Source organism: Saccostrea cucullata, unplaced genomic scaffold, assembly GCF_032062105.1.
Source record: "Saccostrea cucullata isolate Sc308-1 unplaced genomic scaffold, CSIRO_AGI_Scuc_v1 ctg636, whole genome shotgun sequence".
NCBI classification, from domain to species: domain Eukaryota; kingdom Metazoa; phylum Mollusca; class Bivalvia; order Ostreida; family Ostreidae; genus Saccostrea; species Saccostrea cuccullata.
The window spans coordinates 8,731-33,353 of record NW_026931726.1 but is presented as its reverse complement, the minus strand read 5'-3'; the positions used below and the strand labels follow the sequence as shown (position 1 = coordinate 33,353).

General features: G+C 31.9%; 1 protein-coding gene across 6 annotated transcripts; it reads left to right on the top strand.

Moving 5' to 3' along the window:
- The first annotated feature begins 1,452 nt into the window (after positions 1-1,452).
- Positions 1,453-22,840, top strand: LOC134233348 (uncharacterized). Of its 6 annotated transcripts, none has more exons than XM_062715312.1 (21): positions 1,455-1,735; positions 1,973-1,984; positions 3,362-3,391; positions 7,080-7,115; positions 7,389-7,427; positions 7,661-7,705; positions 8,502-8,546; positions 11,417-11,473; positions 13,478-13,519; positions 15,145-15,204; positions 16,260-16,298; positions 16,460-16,516; positions 18,604-18,642; positions 18,792-18,827; positions 18,917-18,967; positions 19,315-19,347; positions 19,442-19,486; positions 20,324-20,374; positions 21,251-21,280; positions 21,526-21,636; positions 22,552-22,837. In XM_062715312.1, exons 1-21 carry the CDS (start codon positions 1,654-1,656, stop codon positions 22,746-22,748), a joined length of 1,137 nt encoding a protein of 378 aa, XP_062571296.1. In that variant the 5' UTR covers positions 1,455-1,653; the 3' UTR covers positions 22,749-22,837. The 6 variants fall into 6 exon arrangements, with proteins under 6 accessions (XP_062571299.1, XP_062571298.1, XP_062571296.1 ...); XM_062715311.1 differs by having other exon boundaries at positions 1,456-1,735; positions 21,520-21,636; positions 22,552-22,836; XM_062715315.1 differs by lacking the exon at positions 11,417-11,473 and having other exon boundaries at positions 1,453-1,735; positions 21,520-21,636; positions 22,552-22,840.
- Positions 22,841-24,623: the final 1,783 nt, after the last annotated feature.

The window sequence follows — 24,623 nt, the reverse complement described above, 5'->3', positions numbered from 1 at the left end:
ACTCTTCAAAAGTTATGGCTAAGGTTAAACATTTTTATAAGTACGGAAATCTCCAAGGTCAAAGTTTTTGGTATTCAGTGTAAGGTCTTTCCACAAAGAATACATATATGAGGTATAAAAGTCCTGGTATCTACTGTTTAAAAGATATAACCAAAGTAAAAGTTTGGAATTTTGTTTAAAAGTGGGTCAAACTCCAAGGTCAAGGTAAAAAGGTCAAATATGGTGGTATCCAAAGAAAGGTCTTGTCACAAGAAATACACATGTAAAATATGAAAGCCATAGCTCCACTAAATCAAAAGTTATGGGCAAGGTTAAAAGGTTAAAGTTTTTGCGGACAAACAGACAGAGAAAGACGGACGAACACGACAAAAACTATTTACCCCCGAAACGTCGTTTATAGGGGCATAAAAGGTATACATAGAGTAGCTTTTAAATTTATCCGTTAGCGATTGAAATAGTAAGATACATATTTAATTAAACCTGTTAAATGAGTTGATGGGCGTGATAATTTTTTTCAAAACCAATTATATTTTTTCTTGAAAAGTTAAGTATTTAAAACGATTTTGACGCATAAAGCCATAGTTATGTAGGAATATGTTTACTATATAATCAATAGGGCCCCGCCCTAACACATGACGTAACGGAGCTTACGGAGACAGCCGAGCGTCTGGTTACATTAATATCCCCAGCTTCCACACACAACATAAGAAGGCGGAGTGGTTGTAGTTGACTGTGGAAATGTGGACTTTTCATTCACTGTTTTAGGCATTCACTGTATGCTCATCAGATGATAGCTTATAAAGCACATGGAAATTAAAATTCATCCTTTTACTACAGTATGAGATTGCAGTGAAAGGACAATATTTGCAGCATTTATTTAAATTTTTCGCGTCAAAATTATAAAGAATGTAAGAATAATGTTTATGAATAATATGGTTATAACGATGCATAAACAATTAAGTATAATCTCTGTATTATTTATGTCGATCCTGGCCACAACAGCCAACTACTAAAATAAAGTAGAAGAAATAAACACTTATTTTTATCGTCCACTGACCTCCCAGTCCACTGAATGGTCACATAGAGACCCGGAAGTTTATAAAGGTAACTCTGCCATACAACCATTTCAGTAAACGCTCAGTAACATTTCAGTTATTCAACGGAATGGCAAACTTTTCCCCATGTTGTTTCTCATAATAAACACTCCGAAGTCCTACTTTTTTGTTATTTGATCCCTTTATTACATAATATTGGCTTCTCATTTGATTAATTATGATGGTTGTTTTGTTTTACAATCAAATTAATTACCCTAAATGTGAAAGATATATTCAGTGCATTGTGCAAATTGCTTGAAGATTAAATAATAAAAAAATGTTCATTGAATATAAATAAAGTTGTCTTTAAAAAATAGACAATTTTCTTTTGTCATAAATAACCTTCATCTGATAAAAATTTGACATTCATTTTATAGGTGGATGTTAATTTCTGTCTTAAATTAATTACCATATCAGTACACTGAATTAATATTAAGACCGGAGAACCTTCTTTAGATTTTTACACAAAGCCGATCGAGCTTGGAGTTTGTGTCAGTTTTAACATTTATCAGCAGGTGTACTTTTGAGAGTTGCACCTGACTATATTATACTCATTACGATGGAGAGAATTTCTGCTTATTTTTTCTTAGTGTTCTATTTAATCATCTATCAAGCTTATGCCCTGTTCATGCCACTGGAAGGTAAGAAAATTGTTTGCAATTGTCTATTATTGTCTTAAAAGCTCGACATTTTCTATTACGGGAAGATTTATGACATCGAAACTTGGAATTCATTTATGTTGTCTCCGTGATCCTAAATGCTGAAATCTTTCAAAGATTTAACAATTTTTAAAGATTTAACAATGAATTTATCAAGTTTCTAACCATAATATGTTAAAATCATTTGGAAAAATAAATAGAAATCTATTCCAATGACAGGGCGTCCTCAAGGTAAGATCCTGTGTGTGCATGTGTATAATTCTTATAAAAACCACAATAAAATATATCAGGAAATCTCATTTATTTACAAGTATAAAAATAGCATTACTTACGATGTGATATTCATGTACGTTTGACAAAGTTTGCTTGATTGTTTATTGTTTTACGTCCCTCTCAATAATTTTCACTTATAAGGAGACGCCAACACTCGCAGGTGGAGAGCTGTGTTTTTTGTCTTATGCTCGGCACTCAGGCCCATTGAGCAGGGAGGGTTTTTTTCGTGCCAGCACCTACTGCGACACGGGACGTTGGTTTATGTGGTCTCGTCCGAAGGATCGGTCTCCACGTCCCAAGATGGGATTCGAACCCGCGACGTAATGATCAACTCCTTACTTCGCGACTCTAACGCAAAAGCTTGGTTGTTTGATTACCATGATCGTCTTATTCTTGTAAACATCCAAATATGAAACAGATGTGTAAGACTCTGTGGTATCTTATAGCTGAAGCTGAAGTCATTTCAATTGTCATAGAATTTAGTTGTTAGTTGGCCCAAGTAACAGACTCAAAAGTACCTTTTATTTCAAGTTCACTGGGATATGTGGAGTCGACATATGAATGGACTTTTGTTACATGTCAAGGTCAGTCGAACTGAGGACCACATCAGGTGTTTTCCTCTTTTCACGTTAAAGATTTTTCATAAATTTTTCAGCCACAGGAATATAAAATAGGTCGTCTCAGAGAGGAGCACAGGGCTATCGAAATACGAACTGTTTGCTGGAAAACTTGGTCTCCGAAAACGTTAACTTAATTAAGAGTGTTCAAAAGATCAGGCATAAACTAATAATGGTGATCGGAGATGTTATAATATGCATGCTTTGTTTAAAATATCGGTCAAATAATAAGACATATGTATGTTAGTTATTTTTAACGATCCTTTAATCAAGTTTTACTACGCATCGACGGTAAACCTCACGCCAAATTCTTCATTAATAGTTATACATCTATGTCAAGACATTTGGTGTATATGGATAGCTGAATACAATATGATAATCATATGACACCAAAAAAAATGCAAAGACCAGTATGTTCCAACCAAAACCATTGTTTTAGGAAAATACTGGATACAATATACATTTGTATTTATTTGCAAATATGCAATTGACACTAAAACAGATATTTAAAACCACATTTAATATGCATTTATTTTGTATATAAAGGACATTAAAAAAGACAAATGTCGCAGACATTAATGTGATTATTTTCAGAAAACGTTGCAAATAATTATATGAATTAACAAAACAATACCTGTTTATATATATATTTATTTTTAAATTCTAATTTGTATTTTACAAGAGTAATTGTTCATATTGTAAGCATCATTTTTTACAGGAAAATGGATGATTGAAAATTCAAACTTGGGTAGGTACTTAACAGCAAATTCATGTAAATGAATAAACATTAAAGGATCACTTCTAAATTTGCATAGGAGAAAAAAGCTTGTCAATTGAAAATGACAAGTTACATATTTTGTTTTTCCTAATTATGTCAGGTGAAATTTCTTGATTTTCACAAATGTAATAATTGATATTTGTCTTTACTTCTTATTATGCATAAAGTTAATGTCATAAACTATTCCTTATGTCTAAGCTATTTATCCGTGGAGATATTAAAACATGTCATTAATGTGTGCAAATTATATAGGCCTTAATGAAATCCAAGGGAGTGCATTTACTGAAATATGAAGCCAAAATCAATGTGATTCAACTCTAAGGAGTATATACAATTGAAACTCATCGCAGCTCAATGTTGCCAAGAGAATCTCTATTGAGTAACACATGGTGAGTTATTCTTGTCCTCGGAGAAAGTGTGCTTATACTGAGGTTCGTTCCGCCTAACTGACAACTGTACATTGGATTTGTACGATTCGATATCTCTTTAGTGTTTCTTATATCAAGAATGAGCATGCATAAGGGATTAGATAATTGAAGGAAAAATACACAAGTCTATAGAAGAAAATTAAAATAGTCTCTGAAAAAGTTTAAAACTTTAAAAGTATTAAATTTTATTTCAAAAGAAAGGTAAGGTGAGAGGAGTATATCAACTGAGCTAGTCTGATTATAAGAATAAATGGCATAAATTTAAAGCAGAGTATGAAAATCAGGTTTCCTTAATTTTTGTAGGTTTTTTGTGAATTTCGACCCCAGGGCAGGGGTGCCCCTAAAAAACTCTTATCTTAAATTATTCATTACATCCTAACCTATATATAATTTTATTTAGGGGCCCTCCCGCTTTTCAAAAAATCGGGACAAAATGGTGTTTAAACTTTGGATTTATTGTATGTAAATAATAAATTTTAGTATTTTTGAAAAATACATATATACGGTAATTACAACAAATAAAGTAATTACTTTTTCCGTAAATAGCGTTTCCTTAGGTCAATTCTTTTTTGCAAAAATAATATGAGAAAAATCCGGTATGAACTGAAAATCAAGTTCATAATTAATTATAGGTGAAATCTTATCACAATCTTCATAAATGGAAAAGCGGGAGGGTATATAGTTATCGAGATGTACGTCTGTCCGTCCGTCTGTTTGGGGTACTAATCTCTTATCCGCAACTCCTCTCATACCACTCGATGAAATTTGATGAGACTTTCACAGAATCTTTACTACATATTGCCATTGTGCACCTCCTATTTTACTTTTTGATCCGACACATGTTTTAGATTTCCCATTGCAAAACATGGACACTGCCATTATATTCATATTGGAGACGGGGGTATCATTTAGTGAGCTCATTGCTTACAGTACCTCTAGTTTAATTAGCTTACACGCATTGGAGACATACTGTACGTTTCAGTACTCGTACATCTAAAGCAAATATAGCAAGTTGATAGTAAGGAAAAATATATTCTATGTTTCAGCTTTGATTTCACATGTAAGGGAATCGAATTACAATGAATTTTCTAAGTACATCATCGCAAATCAACCAAATCCAAAATCTGATGAAAAATTACATTAAATCCTGTAAATCTACGTAATGACAATAGATTGTTTCGTTTCACTCGATTCTGAGACTTTGATTTACTTTGATAATAGACAAAAGCCCTCTATTACTTTGTAAATTTTGCAATTTCTGTCACGTATGTTTTAAGATGACAGTCTGTTGCAGAGTCTTAAGTAAAATAGGGCGTGTTCTTTTATCAGTCAGACAAATACTAAATTTATCAATAACCACGGTGATATTTGCACAATATTATGCAATATCATAATGTCAATCAATATTTCATTCTTTGTAAAGCAAGTACAGCGGATTCTTTGTAAAGCAAGTACAGCGGAGTCTTCACTCAGTTTCGAAAAGAGATTGTTTAAAACCTAGCGTGGGCTACAGTTGGATATAAAAAGATTTCAGTTTTTTACACAATGGTTGATAGAAAACCTTAGAAAAATAATAAATATTTTTTTTCTTAAGATTGGCCATTCATTTCAATGTTGGAATAACATTGTGCTATGAACTACTCCTAGTTACAGACAATTATAAGTATCATGCAAGTACAAATAAAAACGTGCAGGTCGGTCATATTCTGTCTTACTTTTTTTTTTACAAATAACATTTTGTCTTTTAATTACCCTCAACAGTTTAAAGATAAATGTTCACCTTTAATTGTGTAATTAAGGCTTTTCTGTGATGCCATAACTGCATGTCCTGTGTGGTAAGTCATAGGTGACAATAAAATATTTTGTAATATCGCATCAATCCATACTTTTGTGTATTATAGCGTAAATCCAAGTTTTTATCATTTGGTACACGAAAACTAAGAAAGATATTGAATTAAGTCATGCTATAATTGAGATATCTGTTAACTAAAGTTTTATTATACGAGTATGCATGACTTTATGTTTCGAAGAAAAGAAAACAGTGTCTGTGACAAAGCATAAAAAGTACATATGCTTCTCACATTCCATGTCTTTAAGGTAGGATTTTTTTCTGGTTTCTGACTAGATGAAATACTCAATGTACATTTGCTTATATGTCTTATGTATTTAGGTGCAAGAGATTTCAAAGACCATACTTTTCTTTCCTCATTACAATTGTACAACTTTAAATAGAAATGGTAAACCGTGTTTGAAAACTACTTACTAGCAGGGACTATATATCTGGCGGAATGGTGGTGTATGAAAATATATTATTTTCGGCATCTCAAAATTATCATAGAACAATGGATTTAGTTAATAGTTTTCACAATCAAAGACTTGAACTTTCTACATGTAAATTTGATTAATAATAAGGGAGTAAAAATCCTAAATATATTAAATAAATAAGATTTTTCAAACAAACTAGAACTATGTTACAATGTAGCTTTTTTAAGCTTCCAATATGAGATCAGAATGAGCCAAGAATCCGTAAAATGTATTTTTTTTCTCTCTAGTAAACGATCAAAAAATTTTGTTTTTGTATCATTTTGTATCTTAATGTGACAAATTTACCATATGAAAATGTGAAGAATTTAAATATAGGAAGCATATAAAATGAACTAATATATCGTAACAATTTAAGAAAAGTAGAGAAAATTCGGATAAGCCAAATACAAATTGAAATACAAGTAGGGGTCGCATGATTGGCAACAGTTAACTTTTTGTTATTAATGTCCAGGAAAAGGGTAATGGCCTTCACCTGACCTTGTCTCTAATATAAAACAGTCAAATTTAATTTCACTGATACCATCAATTTGTGCTATTGTCTTCTTGATTCTGTGAAAGTTTCATTAATTTTTAAATACAAGAAATATGAGAAGAATCCTACCTTAATTGAATTTCACGTACACGTTCAAGATTCACACACACTAGTAATTACCTGTGCTTGTACATTTTGCCCTGTCCGAAAATTGCTTTATGGTTTTTAATTATGCTTACTACTAAAATAAATAATGTAATTTTTCTTGCATCGAAAGTTCATAACCAGAAGTCAAATTAACCCTCTAAAAGACAATAGTGCCAACTTCAATATTTTATCGAAACTTATTGCAGAAATGTAATAATTATGCATACCAAAAAATATGCATGTCTCAAAGACAACTTTTTTTATTATTATATTTTGAATTCTAAAGGTACAACTGGGGAATTTACGCAGTCGTTTCAGACAGGTAAACCTCATTCCCTTTGTACGTAATAGAAAAATTAATGCAAGATTTTATCCTATGGTTTAATCTTTACTGCTTGAATTAATTAATGTCGCAGGTAGTAAAATGAACTATTATTATTGTTAACCTAAGTGCATTCTTGATTTAAAACAAACTTTTGCAATTTGCAAGAAAAGACAAATCATTTTCTTTACTGATCAGTAACAATGAAAGAATGATTAAGTTGCAATATACAATACTATATAGTAATACACTTTATGATGTCTTCTCCCTTAGAATCAATGGGACCTAGAATGCTTGGGAAGATTTTTTCTGGTAATTATTCTTATTAAAGTTATATGTTATATTTGGATTTACAAAGCTAGTAATGGCTGTTTAAATAAATGTTCAAAATGCATGAAATAAAGCTTTTCAAATTACATGTTTCAATGTAATTTAGTATTTTCAACCTAAGCTTGGTGCCAGTGCTCTACTGTGAAATAGTTGTTTTCATGCAATATATGAATGTAACGTTTTTTTTGTTTTTTTTAATCTTTTAATATTTGCAGTTCACAAAGATCCGTCGGGTCAAATCCACACTGAATCCAGAGTAGGTATGTTATTTAACTGTATTCCATATTTTGTATATCATGTTGCTTTTTAATTAATTCAAGATTTTCTATGTGTCATAACATTATTATACCTCCTCTTGAAATGTGTTCGGGTATTTTGTGATAGGCTTAGGCGTCCATAGAATGTAAGTCCTTCCTTTCGATACATCTGTAAACATACTGGGATAATCTATAATCCACAACTCCTTCTGCATACATGAATCGTTCACAAAAGTTTTATTGCATGGTGGCATTGTGTGTCACCTATAATAGGTTTCTTCGTACACATGATTGAAGTTTCCCATCGCAGACCTTGGACTTCAAATCGGGGATATATAACTCCTATCATACCCCGATTAAGATTTAATGAAACTTCAACAGGTGAAATATATTTTAAAACCATCATTCACCTCCTATTTCTTTTTCTCATAGCAAACCTGGACTCTGTAATTATACTGAGATGGGAGCGGAAATATTACTTTGCTAGTTAAGTGCTCACAGAATCCCTAGTTTAACATTTACTATCCTTTGTTTACTCCACTAATTCTACTTCATTGCACATTTTTGTTTGTCGAGGTTTGAAGCAAAAAAGAGTCAAAATTTTGTTAAAACCACAAAGATATATCGGAGAGCCGGATTCATTCATCACGCGATACTAGTCCCTATTCAGAAATAATTTTACCCACTTTGATAATTAGAAAATATAATTATTAGTACTCAAAACTGCATTGCAACAAACTTGATCTATAGAAAGAAATGAAAAAAAAATATTCATACATTTATATAATTTTCGTTTCAGTTGAAGTCTCACACAATGGGATGTCTGTTGATCAGGGATTTTTAGGTAAAATTACTTTTGAGAAAAAGATATTATTGCTTTAAAAAAGCATATTAATGTACATGTATGATTTTAATATTCTATCATAAAAATTTTTCAAAATGCTACTCCTCACAGTTTTCGTCTAATTTCAATATAACTTGGCACACAAAAGTATTTAAATATTTTTTGATTTAAAAACTGTTTCCGTGGTTACAAAAATAGAAATTTCTGTGAAATTCTTTCAAAATCAACAGTTTTATAAAATTGGCACACAAGTTTATTGTTTTTTTGATTTCAAGAACGGTGTTGCCGTGGTTAAAAAATAGGTGAAATTCAAAATGCTTACAGTTTTGCCTTTTCAGTATAATTTGGCACACAAGTAGAATACACTAGGATACATAAATCTGTATATCGGTTTTTGATTTAGATGAACGGTGTTGCTGGAGTTGTAAAAATAGAAATATCTGTAAAATTGTTTCAAAATGCTTTCCTACAGTTTTGAATTTCAATATAACTTGGCACACAAGTATATATATATCAAATTTTAATTTTGATGAACTGTGTTGCCGTGGTTACTAAAAATAGAAATTTCTGTGAAATTCTTTCAAAATGCTACTTATCCTACAGTTTTGGTCTGATTTCAGTATAACTTGGCACACAAGTAGACTACACTAAGAACATAAAGAGACTTTATCAACGATCATTATTCTATATATTGCTGTTGTAAAGTTTCAAATCCCAGCTGCTTAAGTACTCTTCTCTTCCTTTGCTATAAGTTCAAACATGAAGTTCTGGTTTTACATGGTGTCAAATCAGTTGACAAAGAAAAAATTCATATATTTTCGTTTTAAAATTTGATCATTTTGTATATCTTTATATGGAGCTCTTCTTTTAAAGGAGATCAAAATAGTCTGAAAATGGCTGCCACACCCCAGCCTCGTTAAAAAAGCATATTAATGTACATGTATGATTTTAATATTCTATCATAAAAATGGCATTCAATTCGACAAAATAACCAAAAAAGTATTTAAATATTTATTTAAAAACTTTTCCAATTAAAATCAAAATAAAATTAAATTTATTGTTTGAAAGAACAAGGTTCACCTAGTGCCTTTTTTTTTTGGCCTTAGCCCTAGGAATACTAGTATCAGAACTGCTCAGTTGTAGTGGAAATATGTTACTTTTCAGTTGAACCCTAGGGACTATGTATATATTTCAATTACAAACAAGATGTGTTTGTGAAACACTGTGCGCATGGCGGCAACATTGACCGTGGTGTCATTTGAAAGAGCTTAATTAGTGGAGTATGCATACCAAACATGAAGTCTCTATCTTTCATGGTTCAAAAGTTAAGGCGAAGGTTAAAGTTTGCAGATAAAAAGCTATTTTTAGCATATAGGTTACATTCAAGGTCACATAGCCATTGACCTTTTAAAGTACTTGATTGGTAAAGTATGGATGCCAAATATGAAGTCTCTATCTCTTGTGGTTCAAAAGTTATGGCAAAGGTACAGAAAAACTATTTTTAGCATACAGGTCACAGTCAAGGTCACAAGGTCATTGACCTTGGTGTCATTTGAAAGAGATTAACTAGTGGAGTATGCATACTAAATATGAAGTCTCTATCTTTCATGGTTCAAAATTTATGGCGAAGGTTAAAGTTTGCAGACAAACAGACAGGACAAAAACAATAGTTCATGTATTATGACGTCATAAATTGACTTACATCATAATGATGTTTGATGTGGGACATTAATTTGGGACATGGGTAATTAATTGGTATTTAGACAGGGTCACTTGATGCAGTTTATGAACCTACCTCTTTGACCAAGACATCATTTTTTAGCTCTACTGGTCAGAGACCAGAAGAGCTTATGCGATGTTAATGCGTCTGTCCGTCCGTCTATCTGTCCGTCTGTCTGTAAACAATTTTCAAAATGCTACTCCTCCTACAGTTTTGATCTGATTTCGATATTACTTGGCATACAAGTAGACTACACTAAGATACATAAATTAGTGCATCGGTTTATGATTTCGATTACTAAAAATGGTCACAAAAAAATAGAAACTTCTGCGAAATTCCTTTTAATCGCTACTCCTCCTATAGTTTTGGTCTGATTTTAATATAACTTGGCACACAAGTAGACTACACTAAGATACTGTATACCAACTTTTATTCACGACGACTTTATTTCGCAATTTACTAGGGTAAACTAGTTTTCGACGATTAATTTTCGCGATCAAACCTTTTTTGGATCTGTTACTACCGGTAATAGGCACAGAGACTTTAGGGATCGGTTCGCGGCGAAAAATATTCGCGATGACGAGGATCTCGCGCATCTCTCGAAAATTTTTCGCACGCGAATAAAAGTTGGTTTACCATTCATAATTTACTGCATCGGTTTTTGATTTCGATGAACGGTGTTGCCATGTTTACTAAAAATAGTAATTTCTGTGAAATTCCTTTAAAACGCTGCGGTTTTGGTCTGATTGTAATATAACTTGGCACACAAGTAGACAACACTAAGATACAAAATTTAGTGCATCGTTTCTTTTTTTATTTGGATGAACGATGTTGCCATGGTTACTAAATAGAAGTTTCTGTGAAATTCCTTTAAAACACTACTCCTCCAACAGTTTTGGTCTAATTTCAATATAACTTGGTACACAAGTAGACTACACTTAGAAGCATATTCTATTTATTGCTGCCTGTTGTAAAGTTTCAAATCCACGTGCTACTTTTCCTTTGTTATACGTACAGACCAGTAGAGCTACAGTCTCATCAGAGACTTCTGGTTTTTTATTATTATTGTTGAAATTTGAAACATGGGTCTATTATAAGAAGAACAACACATTGTCCATTCAGTAATGCTTTCTACGAATGTTTATTATAGACCCTGTTCAAGCAGTGAATCGGGCAATGTCGAAGACCGGTGACAGTAACATTTTAAGTAAGTGTTAAATGATAAATTGTCTTATTATAATGCATAAAAAAAATAACATCTCATTTGTTAACACTTTGCTGGAAACTGGAGTAGAACAAAATTTCTGAAATTAATGTACCAAGTGCAATGATTAATTCTTATGCTTAAATAATAAATATATTCGTTTCATGACTTTATTTATCTTAAAGATCTACATAATGCATTGTAATTAATGAGTAAAATTTGTTCTCACACAGGTTTCCGTAGAATTTGAAATGAAGTTTATAGTATAATTCATGATTTCTAAAGAAAAAAAAACAAACCCACACCTGTCACATTGCACAATCGGTTTTGTTCACATTAATTATAATTTAATTAAATAACTAGAATAGTGCGAAAAACACTAATTGATAATTTAAACCTACTTGCAAAGGTAATCAAACAAACATTTTAGATATTAAAAGAAGGGAAGTAGAAACTTCAAGAGTACTGTGCGACAATATATTTGAGAAGTGGTGTAAATCAGATTTGGATACTTAAAAATTCCAAGGAACTTTTGGAAAATTTAAAATCACAAGATTTTTACCAAAATCAACAGCTTAAAATCTTACGAATTTTCAACTTTATGCAAAACCATTCCCCACGAAAAATTAAAGTCCAGACTTTTTTAAAAATATCATTGACAGCTGTTTTTCAGTAAAAATGGAACTCGTAAATTTATTTACTTTTTCATTAGACATTTGCAAAATTATTTTGTTAAAAACATTCTGATTGTACACACAAATACATGTACACTAAAGTTGACATCGAAAAGATTCTTGAGATTTTGATTGACACTATGTATGTTGTTTTTGGAGACCAGGTCTTCAAACAATCTATTGGAATTCCCATGGGCACCTATTGCGCCCTGTTTTGAGCAGAACTATTTTTGTATTTATATGAAGCACAATTTGTCAAAAATCGTATACGTGAAAAGAAGCAACATTTTCTGTGGCCTTTAGCTCAACATTTAAAAATATCGATGACGTATTGTCAATTAACAGTGGTTATTTCCATTCTAAAGTCGATACGATATATTCTGTTGAGCTTTAGATAAAACATAACACATAGTCTGACAAATCTGTTTCATATTTGGATATTTTACTTGAAAAAGACGTTAATGGATATCTAACAACAAACCTCGATATATCTTCATCACCTGCATTCGAATTTATATCTCTCAGTTGATTCGATACACAAGAGCATGCTTTACATATGTACAATTTCTAAAACGAGGAAAATTATTGCCAAATAATTTGATGAAACAAGAATATCAGCAGTTTCGTTTAGTTATAATTTCGTAAGTTCTATGGTCGATTTAATGACCTTGTCAGCAAATGCAACTTATCATTGAGTCAAATGCCGACTGACGTTTTTTAATACTAATTGTTGGTGCATTATTTACACGGTTATTTCCCGATCACGACAAAGAAAACACAGCGGGTGTCACTGGTTGGCAAGGGATGCTCACTCCTCCATGGCACATTATCCCACCTCTGACGGTTTGGAGGTCCATGTTTGCTCTACTCCTATTTTGCATTGTATTATTCGCGGGTTCGATTCCCACTGTTGGACTTGGAGACCGGTCTTTCGGATGAGACCTTTTAAACAGAGGTCCCGCATCGCAGTAGGTATTGGTACGAAAGATTCCTCGCTGCTCTTTGGCCATGAGTGCCGTATAAGGCAAAATTTTCAGTTGTCCACAGGCAAATTGTTGCTTCTCCTTTTGAGTGAAAAATTCTGGAGGTGCAATTTAAACAACAGACAAACAAGCAAACAGAAACGATTTATTCTCCTTCATGTCGATATGGCATCGACAGCAACATTTACGATATATTAACCAGTATTGTTAGAACAGTTGTTGAAATATAAGTTTCTGAAGATGGCCAGTTCCGTGAAATACACACCTTAAAAAGCAATTGAATTCATGTAATTATATGCTTTTAAAAAAAATCTGTGAAATTACTTTTTATTAACTGCTTTTTTTTTCAGACACCAGAGCTAAACAACTATCACCCCAACCCAGCGTCTTTGGTATGATAAATGCATCCAGTTTTTAGCCATATATTTTTAAAAAGAAGTATCTTAATTTTATATCTGTTTAAATAATAATTTTTAAATGAACAAGGTGTGTTTGTGAAACACTGATGCCCCATATGGCAACATATCAAAGATTAAACTTTTTCTTCAATGCAAATTTATATATTGGTACCAAAGTAGGATATTCTCACTGCAAATACAGTTGTGTAAAATGAAAGTGGGCCAAGGTTAAAGTTTTTTTTTCATAAGTACGGAAATCTTTAAGGTCATCTAATGAAAGGTCTTGCCACAAAAAATACATTTGTAAAGTATGGAAGCCCCAGCCCTAACCGTTTATAAGTTATTGCCAAGGTTAAAAAAATTTTAAAAGTAGGTCAGACTCCAAGGTCAAGGTCAAAGGTCTTGCTATCTTATAAAAGGTCTTGTCACAAGGATTAAATATGTGAAGTATGAAAGCACTAGCCCAAACCCTTTAAAAGTAAAAGTCAAAGTTTGCCTTTTAAAAGTAGGCCAAGGTCAAGGTCAAAGGGTCAGAGTTCTTGGTATCTAATAAAGGTCTTCTCACAAGTATTACATTTGTGAAGTATGAGATCACTAGCCCTTAGTGTTCAAAAGTTATGGCCAAGGTTAAAGTTTTTTCATGAATACAAAAATCTCCAAGGTCAAGGTCAAAAGGTCAAGATAATTGGTATTTAATGAAATGTCTTACCACATAGAATACTTATGTAAAGTATGGAAGCTCTAGCCTTAACCGTTCAGAAGTTATGGCCAAGGTTAAGAAATTTTGAAAGTAGGTAAAACTCCGAGGTCAAAGGGTAAAAGTTCTTGCTATCAAATGAAAGGTCTTGTCACAAGAATTATATATTTGAAGTATGAATGCCCTAGCCCTCTCCCTTAAAAAAATATGGTCAAGTTTATTTTTTAAAAGTAGGTTAAACTCCAAGTTCAAGGTCAAAGGGTTAAAATTCTTGGTATCCAATGAGTAGTCTTTTCACAAGGATTACATAAGTGAAATATGAGGGCCCTATCCCTTACCGTTCGAAAGTTATGGCCAAGGTTAAAGTTTTTTCACAAGGACGGCATTCTCCAAGGACAAGATCAAAATGTCAAGGTTGTTGGTATCCATCCAATGAAAGGTCTTTCCACCAAAAATACATTTGTTTAAAAAATATGGCCAAAGTAAAAGTTCAAAATTTTTGTGTAAAAGTGGGTCAAACGCCAAGGTAAAAAGGTCAGATTTGGTGGTCTTGTCACAAGAAATACACATGTGAAAATTGAAAGTCATAGCTCCGCTAAATGAAAAGTTATGGGCAAGGTTTAAATTTTTGCGGACAAACAGACGATCAGAGAGACAGACAGAGAGACTGAGAGAGACTGCTGGACAGACGGCAAAAATTATATAACCCCGAAACGTGGTATAAAAACAATTGAAAGTCGAAAGATCAATTTTTAATTTCTTCTCTTCGTAAGTAGTTTTACAATTTAAATATTTTTAAAAGGCATGACTGAGGAAGATATTAAAATTAACCCACCTATTCATTCTTAAATGTTACTTGAGTGTTGTTTACAAGTTAAGAACTAATATTTACCCTGGATTTAAACTTTGCTTTTGTCTACAGATCCGATGCAGTCTGTGCAATTAGCGATGTCTCAAACAATGCGTAACATGGATTCCATGAGTAAGTTTTTCGTATATCTAAAAATTCTTAATCATAAGGAAGCTTTTCAAATTTTATTGTCATCTCCCTCGGGAGATGACACATTAAGATTGTATGCCGGAAGTGAAGTCCTAGTGTAAGCCTCCATTAATCTTTCGGGAGTCCTCGATGTTTTACAGAGTTCCAAGTAGCCTGTAAACTGGTTTTCTTTTAGAAGAACTAGCTTAGGAGTGTGTGATCTACTTTCGGTTTAGGCCTATTTGAAAGCCAAGGAAAATTTAGAAAAGAAGTACGATTTATAAATATCTATAGTTTCGGTGTGTCGTATATATATTTCCTCAATACTATGCCTTATTAAATTGGTAAGCCACACAAGGAGAATTGACAATGACGTGATTTCTATATATAAATTTGTTGACGCGAAGGGAAAACTGGTTCTCGCACAAAAGTAGATTCTGCAAAAAATTAACGAAGAGTGGTCAACACTAATTTTATGTTAATTTTTTAGTCTGTAATTGGACTTATTAAGTTAATTCCTGTCAAACTTTAATGATAAGCTCCTTTTAAATGAATGATGATTATTGTTGATAATTCCGTATTGAGTTAAGAAAATATAGTTCAAGCAAAGTATTATAATTTAAGTAAATTGTAAACACCCAGAAGCACAAAGACCGCTAGAAAGTAGAATGAAATTTCACTAAAAATCGCCTTGGGTGCTCTCGCCGACGTCCATGCTTTTCATATATATACTGCGGCCAAAAGAAACTGCCTACTTTACTGTGGAGTTTGCTGAATATAAGTCATTTGGGAACTTCAAGTGTAATAATCCATATATTCATTGCATTCAAATATTTCCCTTTCTGTTTTATTTCTTTGACATTATTGATACCAAAGAGATGACATTTCAGGCTTTCTGGAAAGCCAAACTTGTTTTTTCTTTCTCATTGTTGTTCATATGAAAGAAGAAATTTATATAGCTGTACGTTAAGAGCATGATAAATATTAACAAAATGATGTGTTTTACTGTTTTTTTTAAACATTCTCATGATTAAAAAATAATTTTAATCTCAAATTAGTGAACAACAGACATACAGCATCAGAACCACGAAATTTCGGTAGGTAAAAAAAGTTCTGTGAAAAGAGATCAATATGTGTGGTGAATCAATTTGAACAATTAATACCAATTGATTGATCGCTTGAAGATATTAAGAGAATGTTATTTAAGACATTGTATGAGTTGATTGTCTAATATAAATGTTTTTTTAATTCATCAAAGATCAAAGGCATTCTATACAGCATACGTTTTCACAAACATCTTCCAATGTTGATCGAAGTAAGTAATTGTGTGAGTAGATATGATTGATTTATTAAAAATGTACTTAAGCAATGATATAGAATCAATTATTTTTAATTTCAAAGTGTAGATTCTAAGTTTAAGCGGATCTGTTTTGTATTCACATTCAAGAACTTCTTCATGTTTAGAAAAAAAACTTCAACTTTACTACCGCCAGGTTCCTTTATTTATGTAGCAATATATCCTCATCACTTGCATATGTAGATTAATGTACATGTGTACATAGTTTGGCGTATTCAAAATTTAGCGTATACACTGGGTATGGAGTTGTTGGCGTAATTCTAAATTTAATATTTAGCGCTACCGGTATTCATGAATTAGCGCATTATTGTCTCTGCCAAAGCCGCTAAAATATGAAGCCCACTTTTTAAAGTACACATACAGTAAATCACCACTAAACCATGTTTTTCCTATTAGATAGCTTACTTTTTAATTTTTAGGTCACCTGAGTAAACTCAGGTGACCTATTGCTATCCGTTTTCGTCCGTCATCGTTCGTCGTGCGTCGTGCGTTAACATTTGTACATTTTCAGCTTCTTCTCTGAAACCACTGAACCAATTTCAAACAATTTTGGCATACAGCATCTGTTGGCCAAGGGAAACAAAAATGGTGAATTTCATGGTCCTTGCCCCCCTGGGGCCTGGGGGTGGGGCCAAAACCACTAAAATTAGTGCACTCTTTAAAAATCTTCTTTACTCCTGGACATCAAGCAGTCAAACTTTTGGTATGATAGTAATCAGCATTGAGTCCTTTACCAAAATTGTGAAATTCATGGCCCCAGGGTCAGGGGTACTAGTACTAGGGCAGGGCTAAATAGGTTATATAGTGAAAATGCATTATTTCTTTGAAATTCTTGTTTTCTGCACCTGAGCATTAAATAAACTAGCCAAGTGCATAGTTGAGTTGAAAATTACTGCCTCTTCCAAAATTGTGAATTTCATGGCCCCAGGGTCAGGGGTTCTAGTGCTAGGACGGGGCTATATAGATTACATAATGAAAATGCATTAATTCTTTGAAAATCATCTTCTCTGCTCCTGAGTATTAAATAAACTAACCAAGGGCATCGTTATGTTGAATAAGGCTGTATCTTCCAAAATTCTGAATTTCATGGCCCCAGGGTAGGGTTTCGAGTGCTAGGGCGGGGCTATATAGATTTATAGTGAAAATGCATAAATTCTTTTAAATTCTTTTTTTCTGTTCGTGGGCATGAAATAAACTTAGTCTAACCAAGTGCATAGTTATGGTGAATAAGGCTGTCTCTTCCAAAATTGTGAATTTCATGCTCTCTGGGTTGGGGGTTCTGGTGTTAGGGTGGGGCTCTATTGATTATATAGTGAAAATGCATAAATTCTTTAAAAATCTTCTTTTCTGCACCTGGGTATTAAACCAATGAACTATGTACATAGTTATGAGGAGGAAGGATGCCTCTTTGAGATTTGTGAATATCAGGGCCATGGGTCTGGACTTCTTGTATTAGGGCGGGGCTCTAATGTTTATATAGTGAAAATGCATGAATTTCATTGAAAACCTTTTCCTTTGCTCCTGGGTATTATGCCTATGATCTTATTAATATTTATGACGAAGTAAGCTGCTTCTACCAAAATAGTTAATTTCCGGGCCCCTGGGTTAGAGGTACTTGGGGGGGGGTGCATAGACTGAAAATAATCTAATGTTTTGAAATCTGCACTTTGATATTAATCAACAACGTGAAGAAATAAAATTTATAAAATTTTCAAAGTTTTGAAAGATGTGGCCCCAGGGTCAGTGGTTCCTGTGGGATGAGTGCACAACTGATAAAGTGGAAATGCATTTTCTCTTTGTTACTCTGATCTACACTTTGTATTAAGTAACCGAAGTAAGCATGCTAAGTGTATAATCATGATAAGCAATGGTGCCTCTTTTAAAATTGTGAATTTCATTGCCTTTGGTTTAAAACACGAATCAAATTCAATTGTTGGAAAGTTGTAAGATGATACTCAGGTGACCTATAAGGCCCATGGGCCTCTTGTTTGTGAGATACATGTACTTGCAGTATCGTTTCTCCATTGTCATCTATTTTATTTCAGGGAAAACCGATAAATTATTTTCCCATCCTGATGTTGCAAGTAAGTGAGAACTATTACAATTATTATTTTTTTTGTAATCAAAACAAAAAGTCAATGCAAGTATTATTATTAATTGACATTTAAATCTTTCCAATACACTTATTTTGTTGGTATTTAGTTTTAATTTTGTTCCCTTTTAAACCATTTAGGTGTTGCCAATGTGGGTCGGACAGAAACGTCTCATGGTAATTAGTGGTTATGTACTATAATCATTTTCTTTTTAAGTCTTAATAAGCACATTATTTTAAAAACGCATTTTCCTTCTTTTTTCTAGGTTCAAGTGCCATATCTACGTTTGATAACCAATTTCCTAATTTGCGAGGAGGTATAATTTTGAGCTAAATTAAATTACTAGAATCTAAATGATATATTGTTTTGAAGAATGAGGTTAGAGGAAATGGATATTTTTATTCAGAAATGGATATTTTTATTCAGCGGCTCAGCTCAACGACTTTGTCTCAGATATATGATTTAATGTAAACAACTACTTAAAGGATGTCGCTTTATGATTTGCATATATATCCATTGTCTAGATTTAATTCTGCTTTTGTACAATTTTTATAAAAATATTATGCTTGAAAACTCGTATTCCAAATTATTTTCAAGAAAATTGGGTAAAGCAAAGGAGATTTACACTGTGCCGAACACTATAAAAATTCATTTCCGTTTTAGGGTCATTTAGATCTCCAATGACCTCGGGTCCAGGTACGTTACATAATTTGTGTCTTCCTCTTTTTTACATTCACAACAAAAACAGTGGGTTTTTTTGCTGAATATTCTTTTTTTTCTCCTATTTTAGCTAGAAGATTTCAAACTCAAACGGTAGCAACCCCATCACCAAGAGGTAACCCTTTTTTCCATTTTAAAAGTGATTACTTCCATACATTGGAATTAAAACATCTAGAATATAAATTTTATCGGACTATCACAGCACTGAACAAATGTCAAAGTACATGTACGTTAGAGTAAAATTTTTATATATTAAAACTATGTTTTAATATGTTTAATAAAATAGAAGGTTAATGCAAGTATTTCTTTTAAAAACAATTTGTATTTGTGAAACACTGATGCCCCCGTATGGCAACATAGCAAAGATTAAACTTTTTTTAAATGCTTTAATATTTTGTAATTAAAAGTAGGGTATTCTCACTGGAAATACAATTGTGAAATATGAAAGTAGGCCAAGGTTAAAGTTTTTTCATAAGTATGGAAATCTTCAAGAAAATTTGTCTTTCAGATAGTTCCTTCTTCATTCTGCTAGTAGAAAAAACTTGCGATTTCTTTAAATCTTCTCTCATATTTTTATAATTAAACAAAATTGTCAAAAATCACGTTTCAAGAATAAATTTACATCCATTTATCTCTTAAGAAACTCATTACCGGTTATCAGTCAGTAAACAGCAATAAGCATATTACCTCTACAGAGTTTCTGAGCAGTGACTGTCCCATCAATGATATACATAATGACTATATATCAATGTAGCAATATTCAATCTATTAATATCTATTTCAATAATTAATTTGTCTGTATATAAATAATACAATGGTTTTTTTTGTCAGTAAGTTGCAGCCATTGCAAAAAAAATCTAACTATTCAAAAGCATTAAATTTTTTTTTTGAAATCTTTATCCTTTTAAATCTTTTCAAAACCATGAAATTAAGGTTTGTTTATTTCTTCCAGCTTCAAGTGCCATTTCTACATTTCATCCACAATTTCCCAGAACAGGAACAGGTGAGAATGTGAAAATTCTTTTTAAATGAAATGAGGTTAAGATGATTAAAAATCTTCCAAAACTGAAATAAGAGGCCCATGGGAATTATAGGTCATCTAAGCATCATGTAACAACTTTCAAACTATTGAAGTTGAATCATGTTTCAAACCAGAGGCCATGACATTCACAATTTTAATTAATTAATTTTTATCATAACTAAACACTTAGCGTGCTTATTTCAATACTTAACACCCATTGTAAGAGTAGGTGAACAAAAAATATACTTCAACTACTCCGGTTAAACAGAGGTCCCGTGTCGCAGTAGGTGCAAGAAAAAGATCCGTCACTCCTCAATGGCCATGAGCGCCAAGCATAGGATAAAATTTGCAGCTCTCACTGACAAATGGTGACGTCTCCATATGAGTGAAAAATTCTCGAGATGGGCGTTAAAAACAATCAATCAATCAATGTACATTTAATCCAGAAGTTTCAAGGAAGATGGGGTTGTAAAAAAAAAGTTTGAATTTGTTTAATTAGATCAACTAAAATAATTAAAAGCTTTAAAATGGACATAAAAACAAAGTGCTGGTTCATTTAAAAAGTAATGCGCTGTGTTGCATCAATCCTTTCAGAAATACTTGGAACGATTAAACTTGGAAAATCATGCGAGTTTACCATTTCATTAAGGGATATATCTAACGCGTAAGAGTGTAAATAATTTGTCGGAGATAAATGGTGTATAAGTGTAAATCTCCATATACCATTCTTTCACACAGTTATAATTGATTTTAATGACAATTTAACAATACATATATGTGTTAAATATTTTAATTCATTGTTGTATATCATGCATTGTTCTTATTTATTAATGATTATGTATTTTACATCTTTTCAAGTCCAAACAACGCCAACTCCACTCTTAAAACGTAAGTGATTTTAATTATAATCTTTTATTTTTTATTTGGATTAAAACTCGGCTTAGAATATAGCTCAATACAGAATATTAGAACATCAAAGTTAAATTTTACATTTTTGATGAATTTATTGTTCACTTGTAATTCATATTCTTTAATTCTTTAATCAATTTTTAAATAGAAAAAAAATACAAAACAATTTTAAATACTTTGCTAGTCTAGATTAGATTTAAATTTCTTTTTTTTTTAAGTTGTAGCGAAGACAGTGACAGAAATACGAAATGAGTCGGGAACAACTGGACCAAAACCTATGTGTATATATATAGACGATCCAGTCTATAATACCCTTTGTCTCATGAAAACGGAAGGTGGGTTCAATTTTGTAATATGTTATAAAATACCTGAAAATTACAACAACAAAATCATTTCCGACATTTCAGTAATTTGAATTAGACATGTCGGTTCGTTTGAAGTCGGAATTAAAAGCCATAATGCCAGAGAAAAAAAATTAATTCTATTTCTACAAATCCATATCATCTAGTGCTATTTCTAAAAAAATATTGGAATAAGCTTTATTTATTTTCCATTTCCCGTTTACTTCAGATCAACTGATTATGTTAGTTATATGCTCATAAGCTAGATACATGTTTTAATTAATTTTTTTTTTCAATTTGCCCATGCATTTTATATTTTTTTTCGGTGTCAGTCAAAAGTAATGAATGCAGAAACAAAAAGTTCAATGTAAATGTATTTTACCTAAATTGATAATCTATCTATCTATCTCTCATGAAACTATGCTAATTTTAATCTGAAGTTGAAATAACGTGGACAGTATAAAAATATGAAAAAAATAATGAACGGGCTCAAAACTTTCTTAAACCTAATGGAAACAATTATTTTCAATTTTAGGTATTGCGAAAAAAAATAAACTTTGAAAATTCATTATTGGTGTTAAAATTTTCTATGAAAAAAAAGTTCCCACCCACTTACCTTATTGACCTTTCTAAAAAAAATCATTCTTAGTCGAAAAAAGATTTTAAAAAAATATTTTATTTTTTGCCAAAAAAACATTACACGCTTTCTGTAAGTTGTGTGCAGCTTTTAAAATGAAATTACCATCTTATAACTTGCACATCAAAACTTCCAAAACTTAGAAGGAAAAAGATTCTCATAATATAATCAGCTTTATTACTTTTCTTTGAAATTCCGATAAATATAACAATTTTTTTTAAAGCTATAATTATATTACTATGCTAGACAAACACATTATATTTTCTTTGTAGGATTTACGAAGAAAAATACATTGGAGGGGGTTACACAAATACAGAGAAAAAAGGAAACAGGTAAAGAGACATTTAAGGCAGCCGCTAATCTGGTGTCCGTTATCGCCAAAGGAATGTGTGCTTTCTGCTGCCATGCTGATCTGCGAAGTCAAGAGAAATGTTTTAAAAGATTTTGTGAAAACAAAACCAGCTGTTGATAAAACATTGAAACAAAATTTGCCTTTAAAAGCATTTAATATTTCGTAAAAGTTAGTAATTTTTAAAATATAAAGGCAAATATTTATTTAACATTATGTTATTTATAAAAGTGTTTTCATGAAAGGTCTTCATGGAAAAAATATAGGTATATTAATATCTTATTGCAAATGTATTTCATTTTACACTTATTATGGATATCGATGTTATAAACTTCTGTTACATATTAAAACTCTTCGTTTTATTTGATTATTTTTCGACGTCCAGTCATCCCCCAGAGCCACACAGTCATATATATTTAAGGTTAGGGAATATACAACAAACAATAATTTCCCGGATGGCAAGTGCAGTATGTGAAATCGGATATAAAAACCTCCTTAATATATCCACGTCGTGAATTCGACTAATATGGGTTTTTTTCATTTTACTTTATATGCCTTGTAAATTTTTATACTTTAAACTACAATATATAAATACGACACTATTGTTCTAAAGTCGCAATATAACTTTGCAAAATGATCACGTTTAAGAACGGTGTATGTCAAGTCCAGAAAACAGGCAGACTTCAAAATGCCAATAAAGGAATTGACGATTAATATAAGTAATATTCTTAATCACAAAAGGGTATAGTCTTGTACTATTCCACCATATTTTAGTTAAAGAGTACACATTGTATTTCCTACAAATATGCATCGACTATTGCTTCCAAACTTTTCAATTACAAAACACTTTACATGGCCTCGATATCGAGTGTCTGAAACATAATCCTCCATCGTATTCATGTGTTTCACCCTATAACAATAGTCCTGTTGAACATATCATTAAAGGTGACGTACATAATATAATCAGGACCTTAGATCACTTGTTTTTAACGGTCCTAAATATAAGGAACCCCGATATTCAACTGGCGTCGGAATTCCATAAACATTATAGATTCTGTTGAAGATTACACCAGAAGATGGACCAGATATGAAAAAGAAGACGTTGACACTTTGCCAGGATGGATTAAATGTATCAGATCCATGTTAAAATCGCGTATTTATAGATTGAGGGGCAGTATGAAAACCATCTATCCTTCTGTATTCAATATGTAATTCAGAAGTGAAAAAAGAATTAGATAGATTACATGGTCAGTATGCATTGGTCCCTGCTGTCAAAGCAGGTATCACCATTTTCTTCATTTGTAAGGCTCATTATATAAATTGGGTTTTAGAAGAACTTGGAATTAATTCTACAAGTGGTAATCTATCTTATATTTATAGTTCCCTTTTTAAGGAAGAAATTCTTCAAAATCGTCTGTCAGTTTTGAATATTTAATATCCCAAAGAACCAAAATGAATCTGAGCTACCGTATATACGAGGGGCCATCAAAAAGTTCGTGGACTAGCGCCATAAAATTAAAACCGCTTAAGGTACATGAATGTATTTTAAAATATCTAGTTATCATAATCTTTTATATTTATAGAATAAATCACAATTCATAAATTATATTTATAATAAAGATCTTTGTGATGTTTTTTAAGCAATGGTATGTCCACGCGGCGCAACATCGAAACATCGATTCCTTGTTTTTTTAATGCCGAAATAGATTCAGGGAGAAAAGGATGCACAGTTAATGTCGATTTGTAGTCAAGAGTTACATGTAAAAAAAATCAATCACGTCAAATATTTGAGTTGATCATGTTTTGTAGCCATATTGAACTCCAAAAAAAAAAAAAAACACCAAAATATGCTGGCACAATCAACCGAGGATCTCTTACAATGTATAAATCCATTTGCAATAATATATGCATTGAAAGCCGCTGTATATGACATTGTAAAGTCATATAAACAAAAATTTCAGCAGTCTCGTTTAAAGTCATAATTTCGTAAGTTCT